Here is a 26,821-nt window from a genome sequence, read left to right as displayed (position 1 = left end):
TATTATTTTATTATATATATTAAAACTCTACTAAAAGAATAGAAGAGAGGATTTCATCAGAAGGCTAGCTAAGAATAGCAAAAGAAAGAATGATAACAAAGGCTTGTGGCTCGGACTCTCTGTCTGAGCCAGCTCACTGTGATTGGCCATTAATTAGAAACAACCACATGAGACCAATCACAGATCCACCTGTTGCATTCCACAGCAGCAGATAACCATTGCTTACATTTTGTTCCTGAGGCCTCACAGCTTCTCAGGAGAAAAAATCCTAAGGAAAGGATTTTTCATAAAAGATGTCTGTGACATCTTCTATGAAAAGATGATACACATCACCTCAGAGCTGGGGAAGCTGATGGCTGAATCTACCTCCTTAAAGAACAACTCATCCTATCCTAAATGACCTGAATAAAGTACAAATAAGCCTTTCTCTTTCTCTCTCCCCCTCTCTAGGGAAGACAGAGCTCAGTTTCCTCCAGCTCTGTAATTTCTGGACAGTCACAGGAGTGAGCCCACACCTAAATTTAAGCCTGCATTCAGACCCACCCCTCATATGCCATGGTAACAGTAGTGTTCATAGAGAGAGCTGCTGAGCCACCCTCCACTTGAATTGCCCCTTTTGTCATCTCCCTGCCATGTAAAATACTGTCCTGCATTCATGTGCTGTTCATGTGGGAGTAACCTGGGGCAGTCTGAGCATAGGAAAATCTGTGCATGTAGGAAAAGAAGTGGAACTGCCTTGAGCAAGACAACCTCATTTGACCCTCCTCCTTCCTTTACAGTTGGTGTTTCAGCTGGGACAGGCAGGAATGAGGGACTGAGGCTAAGGCCAGATGTTGGCATCAGGCACACAGGAGTTTAACAGGTTTTCTCCATGCCTTCCTGCCAGTGCACATTAACCCTGAGCCACAGTGCCCTCTGTCATTCCAGCTCTTGATCCTTTGCCTTAATCCTTCTATTTATACCTTCTGAGCTGCAGTCTCCTTTCTTATGTGCCAGCGTAATTCATGGATGCCTGTGGATTTGTTACTGGCTTACTCTCACCCATAAAAAACAGAGAATTAGACCCATCACTTCTAGGTACTAAATGGAGTATCCCCTACCCCTTGGTTTTGTAAATACTCCTTGTATTCCTATTTTTTATCAGTATGTTCCAACATATCAGCCTGCTGTTATTTTGGTGCTGTATTCCCAAAATGCACCCCATGATTCCGAAGCTGTGTCAGGGACAGCAAATACCTGCAGCTTCCTCAATGCTGACTCAGCCTGGGATAGACCCTCCCAGAGTTGTGTTCCTTGGCACCAACGTCAGCCAGGAGATGTCTATCAGTAGCCTTTTATTTTTCTCAGCTTCAGCCTTTATTTTTCTCAGCTGAATGTGGAGGCATTCAGCCTGGCTGATGTAGCCTGTCCTTAGGGTTGTTCAGTGTTCCTCAAAGTTCCATTGAGGAGAGCCAGTTAAAGATTTGGACCTTCCTGTCATCCATAGTGGCCAAATGGAGGAAAATGCCAGGAGCTGTCTTGCCTAGAACTGAAATCTAAAGGCAGCGTGGTATGTTCTTAATAAAGGAGTGATTATATGAATCACAGTAGCAAAATGTTCTTGCAGAGCTCATGCCCCACTCCCTGACTGCAGTGTCTGAGGGCAGCTGTCCATCATTCCAGGGGAGGGATTGGCCTGGGACAGGGGTGAGTGAGTGTGCAGCCCCCTGTGTCACAGAGGAGTAGCTACAATTCCAGAGTCCCTTTTAATGAAGCTTTTTGTGGCTGTTTATTGGACGAAAATAAATTCCAACTGGCCCATATAACAAATGAAACTCAACTGCAAAAATGTAATGATATTTATTCACCCAGCTGCCAGCAAACTCACATGCACTATGAGTCATTCCAGATGTGGATAAAAACAAAGTCTGTCTGTGAAAGTAAGTTTCCTGATCCCGAGGAGACTTGGTTTGGGAGAGGAGCTGTGCGCTGACTTCAGCTCCACTCAGAAGAAGAGGCAGGTTCTTCTGCAAAGGGGGAGGGGGAGAGGAAAAGCCATCACTTATTCCTGAAAAGAAAGGAGCTGGGAAAATAAAAAAAAAGCTACTGTACAGCTAGACATACGTATTTTAAAGAGAAGGATGCTTTGGAAGACTCTGGTGCTGCTGCTGTTCTATTGCAGTGCTTATGCCACTGTCACCCACAGATGGAGCAGAGGTAAGATTTCAACCTGAAAAACTATTTAAGGGAAAAATTTCAGTTGTAGATTTGGTCTCAAATTATGTTGCATTATACATCTATGTAGATAGATATATATTATATATATATATATATATATCTGTATATATACAATCATAATTTTTCCCTCCAACTCTGGATTTTTTTTTCTCTGCTAAACAGGTCAGCTAAAAATATATAGATAAATAAAAAATACACATGAAAAGTGCAAAAAGGTAAAATTATATATGTATTCTGTTATTAAAAAAATTATATAAAATAGCCCAAGAACCAGAATTACATTCTTGCACTTTTCCCCTTCTTCTTTCTCATTTTTCTCCTGCATTAACAAAAAAAAAATATAGCTTATGAAACCTTAAAGTGAAATCCTGTGCAGTCCCAGGTGGCATAATCTGCTCTGGCAGGAAGATACCTGGCAATAGTAAAGCAAAGAATGCCTGGATTGTGCAAGGTGCCTGGGAATGCTGCTGCCCTACCCTGGCAGGGGAGCACAGGTGACACAGAGGAGGTGACCTGGTGTCTTATCAGGCTTCAGCTGCCAGTGTGACAATACACAGCTGTGACATATTTGTAATTTTTTTAAAGTGTGGCAGCAGCCTATGGAATGTTTGGGGACTGCTGGATGGCACAGGAGATGCTTGCTTCAAAGCTGGTGATGATGTCCTTTCCCTTTTTTGGTTTTATTCTCTCCTCTGGTATTTGGCACTGGTTCAGGAGCTGCTGGAAGTGGAGAAAGGAAACACCTCCCAAAAGATTTCTTTGGTTCTGATATTGAGATTCACAGACATTTAAAGGAACCAGAGCCTGCTAAAAAAAAAAAAAAAGAGCATTTAAATGCCTTCCTCCCTATTCCAGTCTCCTCATTATAGCTGGTACCAGTCCAGTCTGACATTTGGGTTTGGTTTTGATTTTGTAGTAGAGGGAATGGTTGAGGGAATGAATGAAGAGCTAAACAATCCAGCTCAGGCTGCTTAATTTTTCCTTACAGTGCTTAATTATTCCTTTCAAAAATCCCTGTTAGTGGGAGCTGACTGGCAGGGCTTTGGCCTGGGGCTCACCATGGTAAAAGTTCTTTCCACAACTTTTTCATCAGACTCTTGGCTGATATTGCATGAGTCATTGTACCTGCATGTACCTCACTTTTCTCTTCTGGTATAAGACTGGAAATAGCACCAATATTTGTCATAAGATCCTGTAATTCTGTAGGTAAGAATTTGTTGTTCCAGGGGTGACACAAAAATGTGAGAAAATCAGAACTAGATCTGTATATATTAATAAAAAAACCCCACAGCCCCACCCTTTGGAAGAATGATGTCACATTGCCTAAGAAATGGAAAAAAAATTAAGAAAAAGGAGTTCAATTTCATGTAATAATCACTATTCAGTTTAAGGATATCCTTCACTTTTGCTAACACACTCATTTTAATTAAACAACATCACAACCCTAAAAGGAATTCATGCAACTATTAAAGTTCAGTTTTAATCACCATGAATATTTAAAGAAAAACATCAGAACTCTATATTGTGCCTTTTGGGAAAGCAGATTTTTTTTTTTTTTTTTTCAAGCTGGAAGCTCTAGCACTTATTTTTGGAGGCTTCAGAGGGAAGAGAAGATTCATTCCCTGTTGTGATAAGGAGTTCAGTTGTCACAAATAGTGTGTGCAGGCATTTTCTGAGGAGGAAACCAGGTTTCTTTTCCACATCTGCTGGGACTATTCTGCTCTAAAGGTGTATTAGAGGCACAACTCCTTCAGCAGTAACTGAACCTTCACTCCCTTGAACTGTGTGTCAACCCAACCAAATCTGCAGTACCTTGAGAGGGTCCAAGCACTGTCTTAATTTTTGAATTGCTTAGAAACCTAGGATAAAATTTGAGTACTGAGCAATGACACATTCTTCTGCCTACTCAGAGCTCTTCCCTCCCTCCGCAAATGACAACTGAGCCTTGTTTAGGTTAAACTTCAGTCATTTAAGCCTTATCCGAGTCCTGATTTGAGTTTTGCAGTGAAAACCCAAAGACAGATCAGCATCTGGTGTGAGGGAAATGAAAGACAGATCTGTGTGTCATCTCCATGTTGACTTGTCATCCATATTGTTTACAAACAGCGGGGCAAAGGCCTTGCTTTAATTGCCAGCAGCTGTGGTCTGCAGCAGAAATGAGCAGTCAATATTGTATACAGCAATGTCTGGCTCTGGCCATTTTTCCATGGGAAGCACTGGGGCAGCCTGGGATCCCCAGCCCTTGTAACCAATCATTCAAGCTTTGGCTCAAGAAGAACTCAGGCATGAGAAAAGATGAACACACTTGTGCTGACTGCGAACTCCTTTTTCCCTTTGATTGGAAGCATCAATGAGTGGGGAAAAAAAATAAAAAGAAAAAAAGAAAAACATTTCTGGCAGGAAAACAGAGGGCTTTATTCATTCCTTTTTCTTTTTAAACTGCCTCAGCCTTTTGCATTGAAAATCTCACACACACTTCTCAATTGAGCCTGCCTCAACTGAGCTGTGGATACAGGTCCAGAAGTCATAGGCAAAACTTACTCCCTAGGATGGGTGTGTTTAAAATAACAAAGAAAAGATACTGAATGATGATGAAATAATTTTCTTGTCATCACCTCAAGTTTCCTTGAGCCTTCTGTGGGCTCAGCTGCATGGAAGTATCCTCTCAGATTTTGTGGACCTTCTGTCTAGGGAAAAAAGGTAAAGAAAAAAGTTAATTACAAGTCTCTACTGACTAAGTATTATTCCCTATGCAATGGCAGAGGTTGAGATTATATAAATTCTAAATTATAAAAAATAGGTGAGATTATATAAATTCTTCAGGTTCCAAATAAGAATTCCAGATTTAAAGATATGTTTCTTCTGAAGAAACCAAGGAACAAATCCTGGGTTTTAACAACAAAAATAAGCAAAAAAAAAACCCTTCCATGAAGCCATGGCAACCTGTGTCACTGCTTGCTGGTTGCTTCCATCAAACTTTGAGAAGTACCAATCCACTGGAGAGCAGAAGCCAGCCTTATGAGCCTTACAAGAGTTGTCTGTTCCCTGAGGAGAAACCCTAAGGCAATCCTTACTGGCACATCTCAGCTGGCAGGAGTTTATTTGCTGTAAAGGCTGCCTGATTCTAATAAATGGGACACACAACAGTAGCATCCTTGCTGTGTGTTTGCTCAGGGTGGGAAGATGCAGATTTACTATGGTTGTGGCTTTTGGACAGTGCAGGAGCAGCAGCAAGGGTGAGTTCACCCCTCAGTGGAGGCTGGAAAAGGAAATGTTAAAATAAAACATAAAATAAGAAGGTAGAATGCTTTTCACCAATCACTGTCAAAAGGATATATCAGCACCACAGAGGTCTCATGCTTTTGGGGAGTTTTTGTGCTGCTCCTTCCAGACCTCAAAAGCATCACTACAGTCCCATCAGATCTCTCTGGTCCATGTGCATTATTTTCTACCCAGTCTCTAGTGGCTGGTGTGAGTGAAATGGCTGTTGGAGAGCACCAGGGGAACAGTCTGCTCTCCTTAAAGCTTTTTTTGCAGAAGGAATTGCTTGAAAGAGCAGAAAGTCCGTCCTCTTCAATTTCCCTGCAACATTGCAGACTCTCAGTATTTGGTGTGGTGGGAGCTGTTTTTGGGTTTGGTGATGGAGCAGCTGCTGCCTGAGCAACTTTGGCCTGGTACTTCTGCTCGTGGGCTTAGCCTGAGCAGGCTGGCAGCTCTGCAGGGAAACGAGAGGGGAGACTGTGTAGAAGTGTAGAAGAGACTGGCTGATGCTTATTGTATTTGTGTTCCCCCCAGATGAAGGAAGGAATGATGAATCTGACTCCATGTTCTCAGAAGGATAATTTATTATTTTATGGTACTATATTATATAAAAGTATACTATACTAAACTATACTAGAGAATACAGAAAGGATACTTAGAGAAGGCTAACAAGATAATAATGAAAACTTGTCACCTCTTCCAGAGTCCTGACACAGCTTGGCCCCAATTGGCCATTAAGTGAAAACAACTCACACCAGAATCCAATGAAACAATCACCTGTGGGTAAACAATCTCCAAACACATTCCAGTCAAGCAAAACAGAGGAGAAAAAAATGAGATAATTATTTTTTTCCTTTTTCTCTAAGGCTTTTTAGCTTCCCAGGAGAAAAATCCTGGATGCAGGGATTTTCCAGACAATGTGAATGCCACAGTTGCTAGAAATCCAGCCAATACTTTTGTAAGGAAGCACTGCTTGATATTTTCTAATCTCTGTGGTGATTTCGTTGCTGGTGATCTCTTGTGTGTGTGCAAAGATTGAGTGCCTCAGAAATTAGAGCATGCCCTTTATCCCCACTCCTTTTCTTCCTATTTCCCTCTCTTCCCTGCTGCATCTCATATTGCATCCCTACAGCCAGGCACTCCCTGCTTGAGCAGCTTCTGGGATCCCACCACTGACAGCAACTCTTGGGTGACTTTTTTGGCTTGGAGAGCATGAGCAAGGGGAATGTGGCCCAAACACAGCCTGTAATTGCAACAAAAATGGTCAAACACATACACATTTAGGTACCCAGTGGTCCTTCAGTAAACCAAGTTATGGTCAGTGTTATTGGATATGTGACAAGGTTACATCAGCCAGTCCAGCTACCAGAAATTTTTAGATTGTAATGTCTATCCAACTTCTTTTAATTTCTATAAATTTCTATAAAGACTTTGTTATCCAATTCTTAAAATGTGCGGTGCAAATGAAAGAGATGAAATGCTAAGGAACAGCACCAACTCTGTCTAATCCTAGCTGTGAAAAGTATGTTATTTCTTATGAAGAAAATGCAATATTTCCCTTTCCTTTGGCTCTCGTGATCATTTGGAAAACTGCCTCAATTGCCCCAGTTTCCCTGCTTGTTGGGTCCATGCCAACAACCTCATTGGAGCTGCAAAAGGTGATTGATCTCCTGCAGGGGTTTTCCCCACCTACCCTGAGTCCATTCCATGAGTCTGATCAGTTCCTGGGAATGCATGTTTGTGGGCTGGAGTCCCCTGATGAAAATTATTTCTGCACCAAATATTGCAACTCTGTCTGTGAGGAAACGAAGTCATCTCCTAAAGAAGGTCTGGGGAGGATTTTTACTAGTTTTTACTTTCAGGTTTTACTTTTTGCTTTAGTTTTTACTTTTTTTTAACTAGTTTTAAGTTTTTCAGTTTTTTGCACTAGTTCTTAGTAAAGCTGCTAGGTGTGGCAAAGGTAGCTGGACTATCACAGTCTCTGAATGGATTTTAACCATGGTAGGATAAATATCCAGTTAGGCAGGGCTGTGACTGTAATCAAAATCCATTCTAGCAGGCCCTGATTTCCCAAATGCTCCTTTAGGGCCAGACTTAATTAATTTAAGCTGCATGGAGGATCATCCCTGAATCAGAATTCACAGTGGATACCTGAACCTGAAAGACATGCAAAGGATGCCTAAAAAAAATAAATTAAAGTTTCCAAGCTCTTCTGGGGGAAAGATGCTCTGATGAGATCAGAGGGAAGATAGATTATGGAAGTTTTCACATTTTAGTTTAGATCACAGAAGGATTTTGTACTCTTTAAAAGCAGTCATGCTGTTAGGAAGGAAGGATCTAAGTGATTCTGAGACTTTATTCACCACAGGAAGCAGCCAAAAATGGCTAAAGCTTACTGCTCACACAGTAAAAGTTAAAAAGAGACAGGAACTAGACAATTTTGAGGAAACCTGAGTAAACAACAAGAGGAAGACACAAGAAGTAAAGCTGTTTTCTCTTTGATATGTCCTAGACCTAATGAGATCAGTTTGCTGAAAGTGGCACCTGTAGAATCTTCTTGGTGATCCCAGTTCCATCCCAGGACTGAGGGCTGGTAAATCATACATTTGCTGCCACTTTGGTCATCTTTCTCAGAATTCCTGCATGCTGTAGTGTCACATCTGTGTGCCCCATTTCCAGGGGTGGAGCTGTCCTGGGATCTGAGTTTGCACAAATTCCTCCTGCCCCAGCAAAGCCCATCTGGGAAACACCTCCTGCCCTTTAAGCTCATCCTCCCACTTTCACCTGGAAATATCTCCCTCCACCTCACCCCTAACAACCATCTCACTGCCCTTAGTGCCTCTGGGCCAGCCAGCGTTCTCTTCCAGAGGAGAGGCAGCTCTGTGGTGAATGAAACAGCTCATAAAAAGAGTGTAAAATACTGTGAGAGCTCTCCTGGTTACCTTAAATGCTGGGCTCACACCCCTCAATGGTACCTGGCTGTTTTAGTAAATTCTTTGAGCTTAATAAGCTTTTGGAGGTCTATAACACACCTAAGATAGCTTAGCTACTTTTGGGGGCGTAAAAATCAGCAGGATGACTTCTGTTGCAGTGCTGGAAACAAAAAGGTTAAATAAAAGGCAAAATAACATGCAGAAAAACTGAGTTAGGTGTAAGAGGTTTTTCGTAAAACACTTTACAAAAGCAATTTATTTCTTTGTTCTCTTCTTTTTCTATTGAATTGCCTAGGTGAGGCTTTTGGGCTTTTGTCTAATTAGCTATCCTTAAGTTTGGGGTAAAATCTTCTGAGTCTTATAAAGGGTTTTCGCTTAATCAAGGAAAGAAACTTTTAGGCTTCTTTCCTTTTAGGGGGACAAAGAATAGATTTGTCACTCCATCAGCAAAAAACACACTCCTACACCTGGCATTATGCAAACACACAGAATAAAAAAGAATCTGAGTAAACAATCTGAGTCCTTCTCCAGAGAACTTTCAGTGTAATTAAGGAGAGGAAATATTAGCATCCTTTTTTGTTGCGAGGCACAGAGTCATTAAATGCCTTGCCCCAGATCTCTTCAGGATGGCTGCGTGTGTGTTTAGTCGTGTGTATTGTTAATAGCTGTGGTTATTTTATTTTTTAATTCTGTTTCTGAAGCACAAAGTGCTTTTTCTTGTTTTCCTGGGGTGGATCATGCCAAATCCAGCAGGAGTGTAATGACTTCTCAGGCAGAAAGGAATCCTGTCAGACGCACTGAATGGTACAATCTAATTGAAAGGGAAGCCAGCAGGCCTTAATGAACATCACCAGGCTGCAGAGGCTCTGATTATTCAGCTGGTGACAGGCAAGATGTAAATTGCTGAGCTAAAGAAGTGAGTGGGGCAGCAATTAACTCTGCAGCAGTGCCTGTGCCCGGGTTCAAGGCAGGGCAGGACCCAGGGGGCAAGCCCAGGAGGAGGAACTGGTGATTGCCCACAGGCACAGGGCTCTGTGAATGTCCTGCAGCCCAGGGCTCTGCTGAGGGGAGCTGAGTCCATCCAGGATGCAGAGAAGCTAGCTGGGTACATGGACCTGGCAGCAGCAAAACAGGGAGCTCTGAGAGTGTCGTGGCTTGAAGGGCACAAACCTGGCCCTTGTATTAACTTCAAAAGCACTTCAGCGTGCAAACCAGCATGACAAAGTCAACAATAGTTTTTCTGCTCTCAGGAGTGAGGTCACAATTCATTATTTGAAATTTTGTCTCCTTGCTTTTTAAAAATTTTCCAACCCAAAGCAGGCATTTGTTATTTAAAGGGTTTATCAGCAAAATGGCACTGGCATGGGTGAAGGTGATGCAGGGTCAGCTGTACAGAGAGCAGGTGCTGGGAAGCAGAGGGGGAAATGTATCAAAGCATTATTGCATTTATGGGGTGCCCTGATGAAGGAAGGAACGATGAATCTGACTCCATGTTCTCAGAAGGCTAATTTATTATTTTGTGATACTATATTATATTAAAGGTCACAATATTAAAGTATACTAAAGGATACAGAAAGGATACTTAGAGAATGCTAAAAAATAATAATGAAACCTCGTGACTCTCTCCAGAATCCTGACACAGCTTGGCACTGATTAGCCAATCAGTGAAAACAACCCACATCAGCAACCAATGAAACAACCACCTGTTGGATAAACAATTTCCAAACAAGTTCCACATGAGCACAACACAGGAGAAGCAAATGAGATAATTATTGTTTTCGTTTTTCTCTGAGGCTTCGCAGCTTCCCAGGAGAAAAATCCTCGGCGAAGGGATTTTTCAGAGAATGTGAATGCCACAGAGCATCATTAAAATAAAAAAAAAAAAAAAAAAAAAAAAAAGGCAGCTTGAGAATAAGCAGCAAATGACACTTGTTATTCTTGTTATTTAACACAAACCAAAAACCCCTAAGGGCACTGTTATCTCTGGGGTTTTCCCTCTAACTGGAAGGGAAGAAAGTCAGTGCAGGGATCCTATATGTCTCTGTTGTGCCTCTCTCTCATTAGACCCAAATTCTGTTTAATTTGAGAGTTGCGATGGCAGCTTTACGATATATCCCCTACAGCATGCTTGCTCATCCAGATACATTAAACCAGCCCCAATCTGCAGCACAGACTGTGCTGTTGCCAGGCCCAGTCCTCAGCCAGTAACCCCCTTCACCCTCCCTGAGGTGCTCAGGCTGCAGCAATAACCTGCGTGCCCTTCTCTCCTGTCCCAGGGCTTGTTACAGCACAGGCTCAGAGCCGGGCTGGAGGCTGAGAGTGGGAGGAGGAGAGAAGCAAAGTTAAAAAAGCTCCACTACTCCCAGTTTCCACAAGCATTCCTTTCCTCTGGTGAAAGCATATGTGAGGCCTTTCCTGGCCCAGTTTGCTGGTTGGGTTTGGCAGCCCCCCAGTTCCCCTGAGAGCAGCCTGCATACCACTGGGCCTCTGGAAATTCCTCCCTGGCCACAGGGAATCCAGGTCAGCAGCCAGGAGCCAGGCTCCAAACCACTGAGTGTCCCTCTGCTCAGGAGGAGCCAGGTGGGTAGCTGAAAAAAAGATGCTGAGAAAGGGAAAAATAAGTTGTTGAGTGCTCAGAGGTTATTTGGGAGGAAATGGAACAGTGGAAGAACAATGCTGTGATTCAGTCTCACCTTGGTGACCCAAACTCATGGGAGCTTCTGTGGCACCTGCCTGACACAGGAGAAGCAAAACACTTCAGACTGGTTCTGCCTAATTGTAAAGAGAGCAAGAAGTGGATGTGGATATCTGCTGCAAGCCAGAACATTGGGATTTAATCATCTCCATCCATTTGGCAGGTGGTGGTGTGCCACAAAAATGACCTTGATGCTTCTGATCTCTGTCTTGGGAAGAGCAGAGGCTTTCCAATCTGGCAGAGATTGTTTGAGCCACAGAGAGGGAAACAGAGGCAAAGGCAAAGGACAGATATGCTGAGAAAGAAAAGGGTGGAGGTAAAAATGAAAATGGTGGAAAGGAGAGGAAAAATGAAGATAAAGGAAAGGTGCAAAGAGAGAGAAAATGTATGAATATGGATGGGAAATACTAAAGTGCACCACATCAAGATTAGAGTAGCATTGTCTCCTTTGTCAGCATGGCATGCATCCTCACTTGAACCCACACTTCAGCAGATGCCCATGTGCCACAGCTGGTCTCCATCTTACCCATCTGCCTCTCAGCCTCTTGGAATGGCTACTTTCCTTTGGGGCTCTGCCTTTTTCTCATGTAAGCAGGACTCAAGTTTACTTCTAGTCCCCAACAGGCTCTCATCCTACCAGGATACTGAGAGCTTCCAGTCTGGGCAATTGACCTCTAGTCACAGTATGAAAATTAAAGTTACTGCTACTGAATCATCAGCGTGCAGGATTTCTTCACTTTTTTTAACCCCTCCCTTTGATCTTCCACACTATGTAGGCAAAAAGACTCTTGCCACAGCCCAAGAAACAGCCTAGTTTTATTCCACAGAAGCTGCAGGAATCTTGCAGTTTTACAGCATTTCCCATTAACATCAGTCATAAAAACAGCACCACAACTGCACAAGTCCTTGTAGCTCCCTATCAGTCCCTGGAGGGATGGATCAAGTTTTGAAAGCCCTCAGTTTTCTCCCTGGTTTTCATAATGCTCGCAGCATTGACATTACTGTTTTGTTTATGCTTGACTCTGAAGAAACACAAAGTGTTTATTGAATTTATTTATTAAGCACAGATTTTATGTCTCAGAGAAGTGTTCATGTTTAAAGCCCTCTTTTAAAATAAAAGACATTTAAAACATGCTTCATTTTTTATTTATGTAATTATTCATGCCTTGGCACCGAACGAACTCCATTTCCAGTTAAACACTATTTGTGGACCTCCTAATATAGTACAGCATGTGTTGAGTGAAACCATGTATTTTTCATAGTTGCAGCAACTTCTGTTTTCCTAGATTACCATGCCAATTTGGCAGAAAGTTTTGGAAGGTAATAGTCTAATGATAAAAAATGTATACACTACTTGTTCTGCTGCTTTCTACTGCCAGGTTTTTAATAAACAGAACTCAGAGGGGCTGCCCTACCTTGACCAGTACTTAGCAAACATAAAGCTCAGCTGGGTCCTCACAAAGGAACAAGGACAGAAAAGTATCCAAAGATTTTTCCACACTGGGCTATCCCATATCAGGAATCAGATGCAATCAGCAAAAGTCAGATCTACCAGCCCCAGTTAGGCCCAAGTGGCAGGGGACACTGTGTGCCTGCCCTTTGGGCTCTCCAGCAGGAGAAGGTGATGGTGATGATGATGGTGATGATGATGTGGCTCTGTTGACACACAGAACGTCTGGGAAAAGCCAGGGTTAAATGAATTGGCATCACAGCATCTGATCTCTCCCTAAAACCATCCTGCTGTTCTGAGGGAAGCCAGCAGCCACTTGGCTGAGGCCTGGGCGCTGCTGCATTGTAGGGATGGAGGGAATCCTGCAGGAAGGCAGAGAGCAGGATGGAGATGTTTAGCAGAGGGACTGAGAGAGATGGGGCAGTGACACAGGCTGGGCAGTAGAGCTGCCATGGTGCTGTATTTTCCATGTTCACAGCAGGGAAGTGCTGTGGGCTTCAGCTGATGAAGTCTTGTTTTGAAGAATGTGCCTGGTAAATACCTAAGTGTTAGGGATACCATAACAAATTGTGTTTCCCTAGAAAGATGCTCCTTTCCCAGCCAGAAGCTGTATTTTGGGAGCAGGCTGCTGGACACTTGCTGGGAATTTCTGGATGCCCTTCAAGCCCTGAATGACTAACTGCATGTGCCATAGCCCATCAATCCATCACCACCCAGTTCTGTCAGCCCCACTCCCTGTGTGTGCTGCTCACAGCCAGTGTGCTCCAGCCAAAGGGAATGCCAGAGCCAAAAAACATCTGCACAGATCCTCCAAAGGAACACAGAGGGACTCTGAAGTAAAATATCACCATCAAGGCAAAGAGCTCAGTTTCTACATGCACAAATTCAGCAGTGTAACCAACTTGTCACGTGTCTTAAATAGTCCCTTTCTGTTTTAATGATCAAAGATGGAAATGTGTGTCATGCTGTCTTGGTTTGGAAAGACAGGAGTCTGCTAAGGAAGGCAGGAGCCTCCCGTGAAATGGAGAATGTAAACCCTCCCCACCCCTCCAAATTGCTATAGATTTTAAATTAGGGGGCTCTCAGGCAAAAAATATGGGAGCAGTAAATAACAGTTCTTTAATAGGGAAGAAAAAAAAAAATAAAAGGATAAACAATGCAGTACACTAGAACAACACTGACAGAGTCAGAACGCAACCTGACACCCTGTGGGTCAGGGTGTTGGTAGCAGTACAATTGGAATTGTGGCTGCAGCCCTCCTGGAGTGTCAGGGGTGGTTCTGCTGGAGCAAGGGGATTCTGTAGAGAAGGATGTATCTCTGAAGATCCAGTGGAAGGAGAGGCAGCTGTTCCTCTGGGGAATCCAGTGGAGAAAGCCGTGCTGGTGTCTCAAAAACCTCTGGATTATATCTGGGTAGCAATGCTTGGCTCCTCCCTCTGGGCGGAGCATCTCCCAATGGGGTGTTATAGTTCTTATCAGCCATGCAGTGACATTCAATAGTCTGTTATCAGCAGATGTCCCCTCCCAAGGGAGGAGCAATTGTGGTCACTCAGAGAGAGAGAGATAAGGCAAACTGCCCACTTGACAAAAGATAATCTGCCATACAGATGGTAGTGGAATACATCTTGCATTGCAATCTGGAACACATGCCCAGCTGGCTTTTCACACCCTCTTGTGATGTTCCCCCAGGAGCTTTTCCCTCCTGGCTGAATTCGTGCTACCAGAGGATATATATGATATATCCTCTGCTGGACCTGAGGCTGGAGCTCATCAGCCCCTGGATGTCTGCCTGTTGAGGTGGAAAAGGGTGCCAGTCCTTCCCACTGCAGTTCCAGCTGGGAGCAAACTGTGCCTTACTGAGCCCAGTGCATTTCCCTCTGGGTGCTTTTGCTGACAAATTAACACATGTATTATTCAGGCAAAGTTATAAATCACCTTCTGAGCGTTCCTTTCACAACAAACCAGTGGCTCATGGCAGCCTGTCTCTGTGACCCACCAAAGTGGTTAACAGCTACTAATCCAGGGAGCTCAGCCATGACAAGTTAGTTTTCGTTCTCCTTCATCCATCCTTAATCCTTGGCACTCAGAGGTCAAAGCCGAACTTGAAGATTAATGGGGCTAGCATTTGGAATTATAAATAAGGAGACAAGTAGTCCCTGCCTTATTTTGTGGCCATACTAAATGTCAGTCTACCCCTACAAATGACCTCCAGCATCTCTGACAATGATTACCCAAACTTGACAAAAGGAAACCATGTAAAGATGATGTAAGATGGGTATCAATCACATATTCATAACCAGGTGCTGTCTGTAAGCTTAGCTGGGAGGTCACCATCACTAAAAAGCTGAGGAAGATCTGTCATGCAGGTAGATCACATGCTGAAGTCCAGCTTTGGCAAGGAGTGATTCTGTAGGCCAAAGCAAGATGGACCAGAAGATTTTACCCCAGCAGGATGTAACCCACAGACCAACAAAACCTTGCTAAGCAAGCTCATTTCATTATGCAAGCCTCAGAGTCTCTGAGCTAGCAAGGGGAAAGCCCAAATGCAGAAAACAACAGGATGAGATTTACAATGAGTATCACAGCATCTTTAAGTGCTTCTCCACATTAACAATGCCTTCACACACAGTCCTCACACACAGAAGAGTTAAACCAAGGAACTGACTCCCAGCTGGTTCCAGTCAGCAGCATGCTAAAGAGTTTTGTGGAAATCAGGCCTTCCTCCCTTTCTCTAAATTTATTCATCCTAAATTTAGAAGATGAGGTCATTTTTTCCTTAAACGTTTACTTACATTATTTTCCCATAAGCCAAAATCTATTTTACAAGTTCAGATCAAATGGCTCCAGAGGAGGGTGTACATTAAGGAAGAAGAGCACTGAATCAAATACATCAAATACAAATAAAAATTGGCAGGGAGCCACTGGGAGATGGCACCTGTAGGGGCAGGGACTGAGAAAGGTTTTGAATTTCCATCAACTTCAGGCACAGCTGTCAGCATTTTGTGCCTTTGCGGTCTCTCTCCTCAGGAAACAGGATATTTGGGTTATTCTGTTGGCTGTAAGATTTCTGTAACCCTGACTCTACTGTTCTTGTCTCCTCTGTGATCCCACATCCCTCTGTGTCTCTCACAGCACAGGGCTCTCTGTGGCCTGGCTGCCAGCAGAGCAGCATCACAGGCTGCTGGTGCAAGCTCAGGTAATCTGAGGATCTCACCCAGTGTCCAGCAGCCTCAAACAATTTGCAACATTCCAGGTTTTAGCAAGGCTTTCTGTATTTAATGGCGAATCCAGTTTTCTGTCAGTCTCAGCTTTATTTCAGCAGATATTGAAACCTGAAAGATCTCAAAATAGACAGGTTTTAGGAGAGTCTGGAGTAACAAGATTGGAAAAATGTCAGCTTTGTAAAATGGAAATCCCATGTGTGTATTTGTGCAATGGGGGATGCAGCTCTAAACCCAACCTGTTTTACATTCATCCTTTACATTTCCATGCTATGTTTATGGCAATATCACAAAGACTGTCTTGGCACAACATCATATCTGCACACATTGAAATCCCCTGATCAGGTTTAGTGGAGGATTATATTTGAGCTTCACTAATATTTCAGTATTATTCCCACAGAGATGCAGACATTAGCATAAGGGGCCCAGACATGCACACAGGTGTGCACTTGACAGAATAGATGTCTTCCCATGCTGATCCTCACTCACCTCTCCAGCAGAAACATGTGTTTGCCCTGACTCTCAGCAGGGATACAGCCCAGCTTTCCATCCTTCATGCTCTGCTTATGTAACAAAGCAGCTGTAGCAGTCCAGTTCAGAGACAAACCTAAATCCATCTTCAGGTCTTGAATCCCTTTCTCAGACTTCTTACCTTTATTGACACTACTAGAAATCATACAATGATTTGAAAGGGCATTGCCTCCAAAAAATAATACATTTTTGTACAAAAAGGAACCAGTACCCCTTTTTTTGTTGTTTTCTTGGCAAGGCTGATCTATTCTCTCTCTCATCCAGCACATATTCATGTCATTAAGAAAACCCAGCAGGTGCACTGACATTTGGAGCTCAATGAACAGCTGGAAAGGCAGCTGGGGTTTCCCTGCTTTTGAAGAGCAAGTGAAATCCCAGAGCTGAGGAAGCAGAAAACTGGTATTTATGTACTCACTTCCTAACCATTTGTTTCAATTTGGATGGGAATCTGAAGAAAAAGGGAAGACATTTCTGGTTGTTTCCAATTGGGGTGAGAAGATATGGTCAATCTAATGTTTATTTCTCCTCAGTTCTGAGCTGTCATACTCATACTTAGTGAGGATGAGGAGTACCTTGTTGTTTCATATGTGTAAGCAGTTCATACATTAATTAAATAAAAATAGAGAGACTGCTCCTAGAGCCACTGTCAGACACTTGAATTTATTTGCTAGTGAAACCATTCACAGATGGCTTAAGTGAATAATTCCAGGGTCCCTGGCATTTCTGAGCTGTCATGTGATCATGAAAAAAATTCATATTACTCCCTGCTATGTCTGTGGTTCAAACTGGACCTTTGATTCTTTTCTCTTCATCCAGTCTGGGAAAAAAAATTTACGTATTCGTTCTGCCAGTTGAATTTCCTCTGTTAAAATCTCAGTGGGGTGTAAGCATAGAAGGGGATGAAGTGTTTGGCAGCTGATGGTCCTGCAGCCAGCCCTCTCCTCTAGCAGGTTGAGGTGGCCATCAACAACAAAAAAAAGGATCTTATCCATCTGGTGGTTAGATCAAGGGTGTGCAGGCATGAGGAAGGGCTTCTGCTTTTCCTCCCAGGGCTGATTTCCGTTCTTAGGTCATCTGAGGACTCGAATCATCACCAGCTACAGCAAGCACACAGCACAACTGCACTCACCGGGAGTTTCTCACACGTGGAAACGCTGCTGGCGTAGCAGATGTGTTGTGAAGTGAGACAGCTGAAAACTAGCACTGTTTTTTTTGTTGTTGTTTGCTTTTTCCCTTCATTCACAACCGGGCAGATTCCTGGCTTAGGTGCCTGTGTGGCCACACAAAGCATTGTCAGCACCGAGGGAAGGAGCTGCCCTTTGCAGCCACAGCTCCCTTAGGTCAGGCTCAGAAAAACCCTTGCCAAGCTGTCACCTCTGCCTGCCAAGACACAAAGGAAACCCAGCCATTCTTAACTCCTGAGTGAATACCTTTTCTGCCTGCCTAGTGACTCAGCTCTGAGGAAATACACACCTGGGAGGTGGTGCAAGGATTAAGCCCACCCCTTTGGGCTCTGAGGTGTTGATATAAAAAGGGCAGAGAACTGGTGAGAGTGATTTGGTGCTGTGAGAAACAACTGCTCACTTTGAAAATTTAAATAGGTTTATTAAACCTTGACAAAAATACAACAAAAGGACTACATAAGGAATAAGTTGCAGTGTTGAGAACTGCTCTCGTAGATACCACATGGCTGGTTCATCTTCAAGATGGATGCTCAGTCTTTTATACCCCTGGGGTTGCATTAGCCAGCCCTGGCCCCTCCCAAAGCCTGTCAGTCAGCTCTTCTTTGCCATTTATCAGTGGAGATGCTTTCTTGTAACTGGATTGGAGGTCAGGTGTTGCCATGCTGCCCCCCTGAGCACCCCCAAGCTTTTCCATTCCCCCCTGCCCCATGCCAGGGACACCTGTGCAGCTTCTTTGTACCTGTCCTGGACAGCCCAGGCTGTGTGATGGCAGCAACACAGGGGGGAAAGGGAACTGTGGGGAGAACAGAGGGCATCTGAACTACAATAACATAACTGTACAGCACTGAAGCTTTTCTTAATATTCACACAATAGTTATCCCTTAATTGTGAGAGCCAATCATCTCATTATCCGTCTCTTGGAGCTGCTGCAGTTCTGTCTTTTCCCATGAAGCAGAGCTCTGGTTTCCTTTGTTCTCTCTCCATTGCTTCATTCTGCTCCTGCGGTGTTTCCCCACAGCTCAGCGCCAAGCACAAACACCCTGCTGCATTTCTTGTATTTGTTCCTTCCTTCCCTCACTCCCTTCTCTGCTGCCTCCTGGGAGAAATAGGAGCAGATTGGAACAGCTTTGTATCCCTTTGCCTCTTGATTTGTAGGAAACTAGGAAATGTGAAATAGGAAACTTTTTCAAATGGGTTTAATTAAGACTGCTTGGTGTCTTTCCTTTGGATGTGAACCATTGTGAGCAACACGTACAGGAAGGAGAAGTGGCTCTGCAATGAAGACAGGAAGAAAAAGTATTTGCCCATTTCCTGACTCTGCCTGAAATTAACTGTGTTACCACAATTATTTATTGCCTGTGAGTTAAACATGTGGAGCAGGGTTGATATTTCTTTCCTTTATTGCTGCCCTTCACTCACACAGTTTTTGCCATTGTCTAGTCCCAGTTTGTGCTAATATAGCAGCAAACTGGAGGATAAGAAAATTATCTATTTCACTTCTTCTTTCCTTCAGTTTCTCTGGGTGCATTTTTTCTCTTCACACCTTCTGCAGTGACTTTGCTCCAACATATTAAAGGCCTCTCCTGGCTGACTGGAGTGTTTTCTTATGAGCATAAATAATTCCAGGTGGGCACCCCTCCTTATCACACCAAGGGAAGAATAAATAACACAGCATACATTGTTTCAGCCTGGGAACAGGTGAAAATGCTGCATAATGGAAATTCCATATGAGGGAATAAATTCTCAGACCATTTTAGTTGGTTGGTGCTCGTGATATCTTTGAAACCATTTCACTTAAGCCATGAATGTAAATATCCTCCACCTCTCACAAACACAGGCTCAGGCAAACCATTTTCTTCTCTAGCAATATCCATTTCTACAAGCATAATGGGTTTTTTTGTCTTTCTAATGCACTTTTGCATTTCTTACTTGTGCCAAATAGCTAGACAGGCTATTACCACTCTATTTTTTTTAATGGGAATTCTGTTGCACATTAATCTAATCTCACATATCTCAGGTCATTTATGAAGGGCAGAAATTTTAGGTAGGAATGGGTTCTGTTTTATGCAACTGAGACACCCTTTCAGAATGTGTTTGTTTCTTTAAAAGGAGATAAACTAGTAAAATCTAGCTTACTTTGAAAAAAACTGATAATATGTTGCACTATGGAATTAAATACAATCTGCTATTAATTTTAAGTGTTTTAAAGTTTGGTTTGGTTTTTTTTTTCCTAAGAACAGTATTGCCTGTTGCCAACTTTTGTAGGGAGATCTACTTCCTACATCCTTATTAACAAAACTCTTCAAGTCAAAGCCTTTCATTTAACCGTATCTTTTTTCTTAATAACTAAATATGATGCTAATGTCTATTCCCACTTTTAGTCAACAGCAATGAATTAAGTTTAGCCTTAGGAGCTAAGATAGCAAGGATATGAACTGAGGGCAAAAAGAGGATATTCTCTTGGTAGCTGCTTTTAAACATGTGCTAATTCATGTTGTTTTGTAATTAAAATGTTTTCTCCATCCCACTGCTGTGTTCTCCGAAGGGGCATTGGGAATTAATCCCCCAATGATGGAGATTTAAATGTATCAAAATTGGATAAAAGTCCTTGCATTGCACTTGTTGTCATAGAAGCTACTTATGTCAATAACTGCAAATCCAGACACAAATTTCAGATGCTTAACTGTAGCACTGCAGAATTTTTGTTCCTTGTCTCTCTAGGATTTTGTATGTGATTCCTCCTATTTTATTCCCCTTATTCTTCCTCCAAATCCCCAGTCTGCCAATTTCTCCTGGACTGGGACAAAGTGTTCAATGATTTCTGATATAGCAGTTTTGATACAGAAAGGCAAAACAAGAGAGGGAGTGCAGCCAAAGCTTATGTTCTGGGGATGAGCCAAGCACAGGACAAGGAATAAAATGCATAAAACACATTAATCCTTTAATAATCCTGCCCTTTTTGTGATTTACATTACCACTTTCACTGCCTGGCACACCTGTCACAGGTTAACATCCCCTCACCCTGGTGTAAGTGCAGCTTTTGACACCACTGCAGAATGGTAAAGGTACCATTTTCAAGGTATCTTCAAGGGTATTTTCCTGTTAGCCTGAGGCAGCAAATAGGGAATAGTGAGTTGTTACTCCCTCTGGAGTAACAATTCAAATGAAGTAACTCAGCATGGACTCACCAAAGTGTCATTAGACAGAAATAAAATTCTTCATGTATAAAAGATACTTCTGGTCTGTGTGCAAGCCCTCAGAAGCAAGGTTATCAAAGAGAAACATGAAACAAAATCTTTTTTCAAGTGTATGCAAACTTTGACACTCATGTCCTCTTCTCTTCTGCACAGCCTGGTCAAGGAGCGTTCAAACCTTTGCTTCCACACAGTTATGGAATCATCCAGAAAGATGATTCCAGAAAGATCCAGGGCCAGGTTGGGAGGGCCAGTGGGTCACCTGGTGCCACCTCTCTGGCACATGGCACGGGATTGTGTTCAGACAATTTTAAATATCTCCAGTGCAGGAGATTCCACAACCCCTCTGGACAATCCGCTCCAGTGTGCAGTCACCCACACAGTAAAGAATCCTCTTGTGAGCATTTCAGGCATTTGCCCTAAAATCTAAAACAACAGCTTCTAGGAACTGCCCAGCAGTCTCTGCAATAAAATGGATTCAGGCAGCCTGGACCACTCATCATTTTTTGCATGGCATTAATTATAATGGCTGATGTATCTGCCTATACAATCTCTTTATGGACAACGCTGAGTTTTGTTTTTTTTCTTTGGCAAAAACTTGAATCCATCTTGAAGAATGAAGTCCTTCTTGCTCCTGTGCTCCTCCTGTCCTTCATGAAAGGTGTCCTTCTAAAGCAATGAGATAAAGCAATTAGAATCATTCCTTCTGAGTCTTAGCCCCAATTAAACTGTTCAGGCCATAGAGCCCTGGGGAGTTGTACTTGCTTTGGAGCAATGGTCTGTACTGGTCCCAAATTGTGTTTCACACCTTTTCATAGGGGAAGGAAAGGGCATTGATGATGCACAAATAACTGAGAACTCCTGCAGCTATGCTCTGTGCTTATTGAGCAAACACAGCACAGGAAGCAACTGGGAAATAATGAACAGATGCACGGACTGGGAAGCAAAACTAAACATCTGTACCCTCACCAATCAAACTGCAGGGAAAACCTGGGAGAGGATCACAAATATTTACCACACAGCTAATGAAGTGCAGGAGATTCTGGCAGAATCTCTTAAGAGAGATGAAAACATCTTTAAAATGAGGCTATTGTCAGCCTCAAATGCGATGTTTTGTTTAAGCCATGAAGATGCTTTACCTAAGTGGTTAGAAGCAGGTCAATGAGTTGGCAAACATGGCTTTTTTTTTATTTTTTTAAGAGCTTGGGTAGTCTGGAAGGAGAGTGGAATTGAGTCAGAGAGTGGAATTGTGGAATTGAGTCAACAGAGCAGTAGGAGGCTGGATGGGCTCCTGCAGCCAGGAGAAAATGGAGATTTCTGTGCCAGTTTTGAAGGGCACTTTTAACCATCCTTATCAGGAGAGGTGTGGGCTGCCTGCAGTCCCCAGGAGAGGCAGTGGTGATGCACTCCAGGCCAAGCAGGGCCAGCCAGGGGGGCCTGGAGGGGGTGCCTGTGCTCAGATATGCTGCTCTCTCTGATCCAGCCCTAAGCCCTGAGCAGACAGCAAGGAAGAACTCCCAGGGCCCCTCTGCAGAAGGGATTTGGAAGAGGATGAGCAGTTATATATAGATATACAATAGAAATGTTTTCAGTAAGCACAATGAAAGGCTTATTTTTCCTAACTTGTCTCTGTAAATCGTAAGTTTTTTGTTACATGACAGATCATCCCTTGAGACAGAAGTGCCCATATCTACATTGGAGATGTCTTAACACATTTGTAAGAGAAATAAAAACAATAAATCAGTTGGAGACTCTCCACTGACTTCACTGGCTTTCTCTGTCAATACTAATTGGGAATCTCTGCTCCTTAGATGTTCATTCCATTGAAATGAATTGGCTGCAATAGGAACATAAAATCATGCAACAACATAAATTCTGCATCTCCAGTTGCTTAAGAGCTTTATAGAGAAGTGCCTTGAAAAAGAAATTAGTAAAGGGTTATAAACTCTGCTACTGTTTTTTGATGTCCCCAGACAACTCATGTCAGAGATGGAAGTAAATGCAGGAAGAAGTAAAAGTCAGTAAAAAAGCTTCAAGTGGAATTTGCAATCATTAAATGCAGAAACTGACTGAAAAATCTTTCTGTATCTCAGCTTTTGTACTTAGCTGACACATGTCAAGTCAGTACAATGAAAATCAGACTGCTTGCTCCAAGTGTTCATACAGACTTGGAGGAACTCCTGAATTCATGGAGAGGACTGTGGAGGGAGTGAGGGTGGAAGGATTTGACTACTGAGCAGGTAGGAAGAGAGAGGGAAGGACTGAATAAAATGCAGATCAGGAAAATCAGATAACCATGACAAATACAAACGAGCTCTGAAAGACTTTCTGAGTAGAGTCTCTAAGAACTGTAACATACTTTAATGTGTTTTGGGAATGAGATAATGAGACGAGGGAGTCAATGCTACAGAGGCTGGCGTGCTTCTGATACACATTAAAATCCCCTCTCATCACAGAGTACCCCAAGCCCTTGTCCCTTTGAATCTCCTAACAAACCCTTCTTCTTCCTGAGGTGTTACTTGTGACTCAGCAAGTCAATAGCCTGGCATTCATTTTTGTGAGAGTTCCTTTGCTGAGGTTTTCAGGGTGAGTGGTGATGGGCTGAAGCTGGTGTCCCCCAGCTCAGCCCCATGGTGGGAATCTCTGCTTGGATTGAAGCTTAAAAGCAATCAGTGTGATGACAAGAAGCATGGCAGCACTGAAGCAAGATGCCACAGACACTTCTCCCATGGCTCAGGGGATATTTGAGATGTAAATCATCTGCAGATGTAGAGGTACTCCATGCTCTGAGGCTGTTTTTCACCAAAAGGGCATCTAAAAGCTAAAAGGGATAAAAATGAATTGTCATCATTATGGACTGGATTTCTGCCAGCTGCTAAGTAATTAGAGTTTTAATTGCCCAGTAATAAAAGTTTTTAATTACTCAGCAATTAGTGCTTGAAGTTTCAAGTGCTTCACACGCACTCAGTTGCATCCTTGAATTGTCAAGAGTAAAAAATGGAGCAGCTCCAGTGTGCCTGAGCAAAGCTCTGAGCAAGAGAGGGAAACACCAGGGATGGAGCAGCTATGGCTGAAACCCATCCTAACTACTCTATCTAACTACAGAATGTTCATTGAAATTCAACAAAATACTTTTTCCCAGCTAATTTAAGGCCAAAATACCCTTTGTATCATCAAGTAGGAATTGTTTCATACCTAGCATTATCATGATTCATTTTCCATATGCAGGATAATAAAGGTCCTGAGGCTCTGGTTTCTCTCTTCTTGCTCTACTAGAATTTAAATATCATTAACAAGCCAAACTATAACAAAGTCAGCAATTGCCAATGGTGCAGGAAGCAGGGCTGCATTAAGAGGAATTCAAATTCATATATATGATCTTCTTGGGTAACCCCAAAGAGGCAAATTGTCTGATGAACCATGTAGTCAGAGAGTTGGGACAGCTTTTCCATAAAATAATTTCATTTGCTCCAGCCTTTTTTTCTTTTTCCTTTTCCTTTTCCTTTTCCTTTTCCTTTTCCTTTTCCTTTTCCTTTTCCTTTTCCTTTTCCTTTTCCTTTTCCTTTTCCTTTTCCTTTTCCTTTCTTTTCATGCATAGAAGAGAGAGCTTTAAATGATATTCAGGTTTTTTTACAGTCAGCGTGCAAAATCCATCACAAGAACTTTGGCAAAACCAGGCAAAATTGATTCAGTAAAAATGTTTCATGGAAAAAAATCTGGTAGAGGAAGGGCGGGTTAAAACCTTCCAAAAATTCAAAGTAAGCTGCATGTTACATTACGTGTTACTCATAACTCTAAAAAATCTGAATTTTGACAGGGGAATAATGCCTATCAGAATTTGGGGAATTTGTTTCCTTTTTTTCTTAGACTGGTTTCCAAATTTATCTATTGGCAAACAGAGTTAAAGTTGAGAAATGAAGTTTATGGGAAACATACCAACAGTCACATAAGCGCAAGTTAAAAAACCAAACCCTTCCTATTCCTGAATATTAGAAAAAAAATCCAACAAATTCAAATTATGATTACCCAAACATCAAAATCTAAATAATATACAAATAATAATATACAAATAAAATATTAAACAGAGTTTTTTCCCTTCTGCTCTGAAAGTAATTTAGACTTTTTAACAGTACATGGATGGTTTGTAACCTAGTTAATAACTCAAAGCATTTAGGTCTTCTCTAAAGCAGCATCAGATGTTTTCTGTACCCTGGACTGTCCAGGTCACTGCTTCCACACATGCTGTATTTCACTGGGATGCTGAGTTCAGGGACTGTCCATCTGTTTCCTGTCTCATTTCCCTGTGACAGTGCAGTGCACTTCACAGTGCTGAACAGATACCTGACGGTAGCAGGCTCTGTTTTTTTCCAGTTATTACACTGCAGAGTATTAGAGCCACACTAAGCTGGGATTACCTCACTGGATGTAGCTGCTGTGTCTAAGCTGGTAACAGGCTCAGTGAAGTGACACAGACATCTGGGTGAGTCACTCCTTCCAAGTGCAAATGCCCAGGACAGATGAGCTGGTTACTCTCTGGTAGATCTAATAAGTAAGGAGAGATCAACTTTTAGGCAATTGAAACCAGGAGAAATGTAGACTCTCCGAAGAATGGCAGTAGAAGAATGTGTCACAGACTTCTTTTCATGAAAAATCCTTTCCTTAGGATTTTTCCTCCTGAGAAGCTGAGAGGCCTCAGGAACAAAATGTAAACATTGATTATCTGCTGCTGTGGAATGCAACAGGTGCATCTGTGATTGGTCTCATGTGGTTGTTTCTAATTAATGGCCAATCACAGCCCAGACAAAGAGTCCAAGACAGCTGCCTTTGTTATCATTCCTTTCTATTCTTAGCTTAGCTAACCTTCTGATGAAACCTTTTCTTCTATACTTTTAGTATAGTTTTAATGTAATATATATCATAAAATAATAAATCAAGCCTTCTGAAACATGGAGTCAGATCTATGTCTCTTCCCTCATCCTAAGACCCCTGTGAACACCGTCACAAGAATGGACCAAATAAAGTAATTTTTGTTGAGTATCAGTACTGATTTCCCCTTTCAGAATCCAGGAAAAGGGCCTGTATTTCAGACAATGTTAATGCTGCCATTTTCATTACTCCTTTCCCCTCTGATGGTGCAGCTCAGAGTCCCAGGCTTGGATAACAAAGCACCCTGTGTCAGGCACCCTGTGGATCCAGCTAACCTCCATCCTTTGTCAGTCAAGGCCAAAGCAATCCTTGCCAGACATTTCATTTACAGCCAAAGGCTGTTCTGTACAGCAAGATTTTGCAAGAGGCATTTTTTTTATTTGATTCTGCTGTTGAAAAGTGCTGCTTTTTGTCAGTGTCTGGCACACCTTATGGAACCTCTCTTTTCCCATTGCTGTTTTCCAGCTGTGCTTTTCCCAGCTTCTCAGAGATTCAAGAGGTCGTCAGCTGCCTTCCTGAACCCAGTGTTACAGAACTCCCTGGAGGATGTGGTCCTGCTTTATGAGGTTCAGTATATGGTTCCTTAAACCTTAACCAGGACTGGAGGTACTGCCCATAATTGGGTTATCCATTATCTGGCTTTGTGTCACTTTTATTCATCCCAGCAGTAAACCCAAGGCTGTGTGATAGTTCACCAGAAAGATGGGAGCACACAGCAACTTTCTGATCTCTCCCACCTCCAGACAGTGCAGCTGTCCTCATTTGACAAAAATTAAAGACCCAAGGACATGTTGTTAATTGACATGTACTCTGTCTAGAGTCTCTTGGAGAAAATAAATAGCTTTCTGTGTTCTGATTTTGTACCAGTTTCTTTTAGCTGAGCTCGACATCGACAAAGGTCAGAGGATCTCCATCAAGGATGAGGAGCTGGCTTCCCTGAGGAAGGCTGCTGAGTTTGACACCATCTGCAACGAGATCATCCCCAAGAGCATCCCGGAGATCCGCAGGCTGAGCAGCAGGCTGTCCTCCTACCCCAGGGTCCTCAAGAAGGAGGACTTTGAGAGGACAGTGCTGACCATGGTCTACACGGCCTACAGAGCTGCCCAGTCCCAGGGGCACCAGAAGGACACCTGGGCTGAGTCCTTTGTCAACCTCTACAAAGCCCTGAAGAACGACTTGATGCTGTCCTACAGCAAGCAGCCCTCGTAG

General features: G+C 42.7%; 1 protein-coding gene across 1 annotated transcript; it reads left to right on the top strand.

Annotated features, from left to right (window-relative positions):
* The first annotated feature begins 2,120 nt into the window (after window positions 1-2,120).
* FAM180A (family with sequence similarity 180 member A) lies at window positions 2,121-26,821 on the top strand. The gene is made up of 3 exons (XM_058023616.1): window positions 2,121-2,196; window positions 26,078-26,178; window positions 26,480-26,821. Exons 1-3 carry the CDS (start codon window positions 2,121-2,123, stop codon window positions 26,819-26,821), a joined length of 519 nt encoding a protein of 172 aa, XP_057879599.1.

This window comes from Melospiza georgiana, chromosome 4, assembly GCF_028018845.1.
Source record: "Melospiza georgiana isolate bMelGeo1 chromosome 4, bMelGeo1.pri, whole genome shotgun sequence".
Classification (NCBI taxonomy): domain Eukaryota; kingdom Metazoa; phylum Chordata; class Aves; order Passeriformes; family Passerellidae; genus Melospiza; species Melospiza georgiana.
Note: the sequence above shows the minus strand (reverse complement) of the source record. Positions and strands in the feature narration are given on the sequence as shown.

Coding starts and splice junctions, on each gene's coding strand:
- FAM180A (XM_058023616.1), top strand. CDS start 2,121: ATGCTTTGGAAGACTCTGGTGCTGCTGCTGTTCTATTGCAGTGCTTAT. Junction 2,197..26,077: donor CACCCACAGATGGAGCAGAG/GTAAGATTTCAA, acceptor GCTGTTTTCCAG/CTGTGCTTTTCCCAGCTTCT. Junction 26,179..26,479: donor ATGTGGTCCTGCTTTATGAG/GTTCAGTATATG, acceptor ATTTTGTACCAG/TTTCTTTTAGCTGAGCTCGA.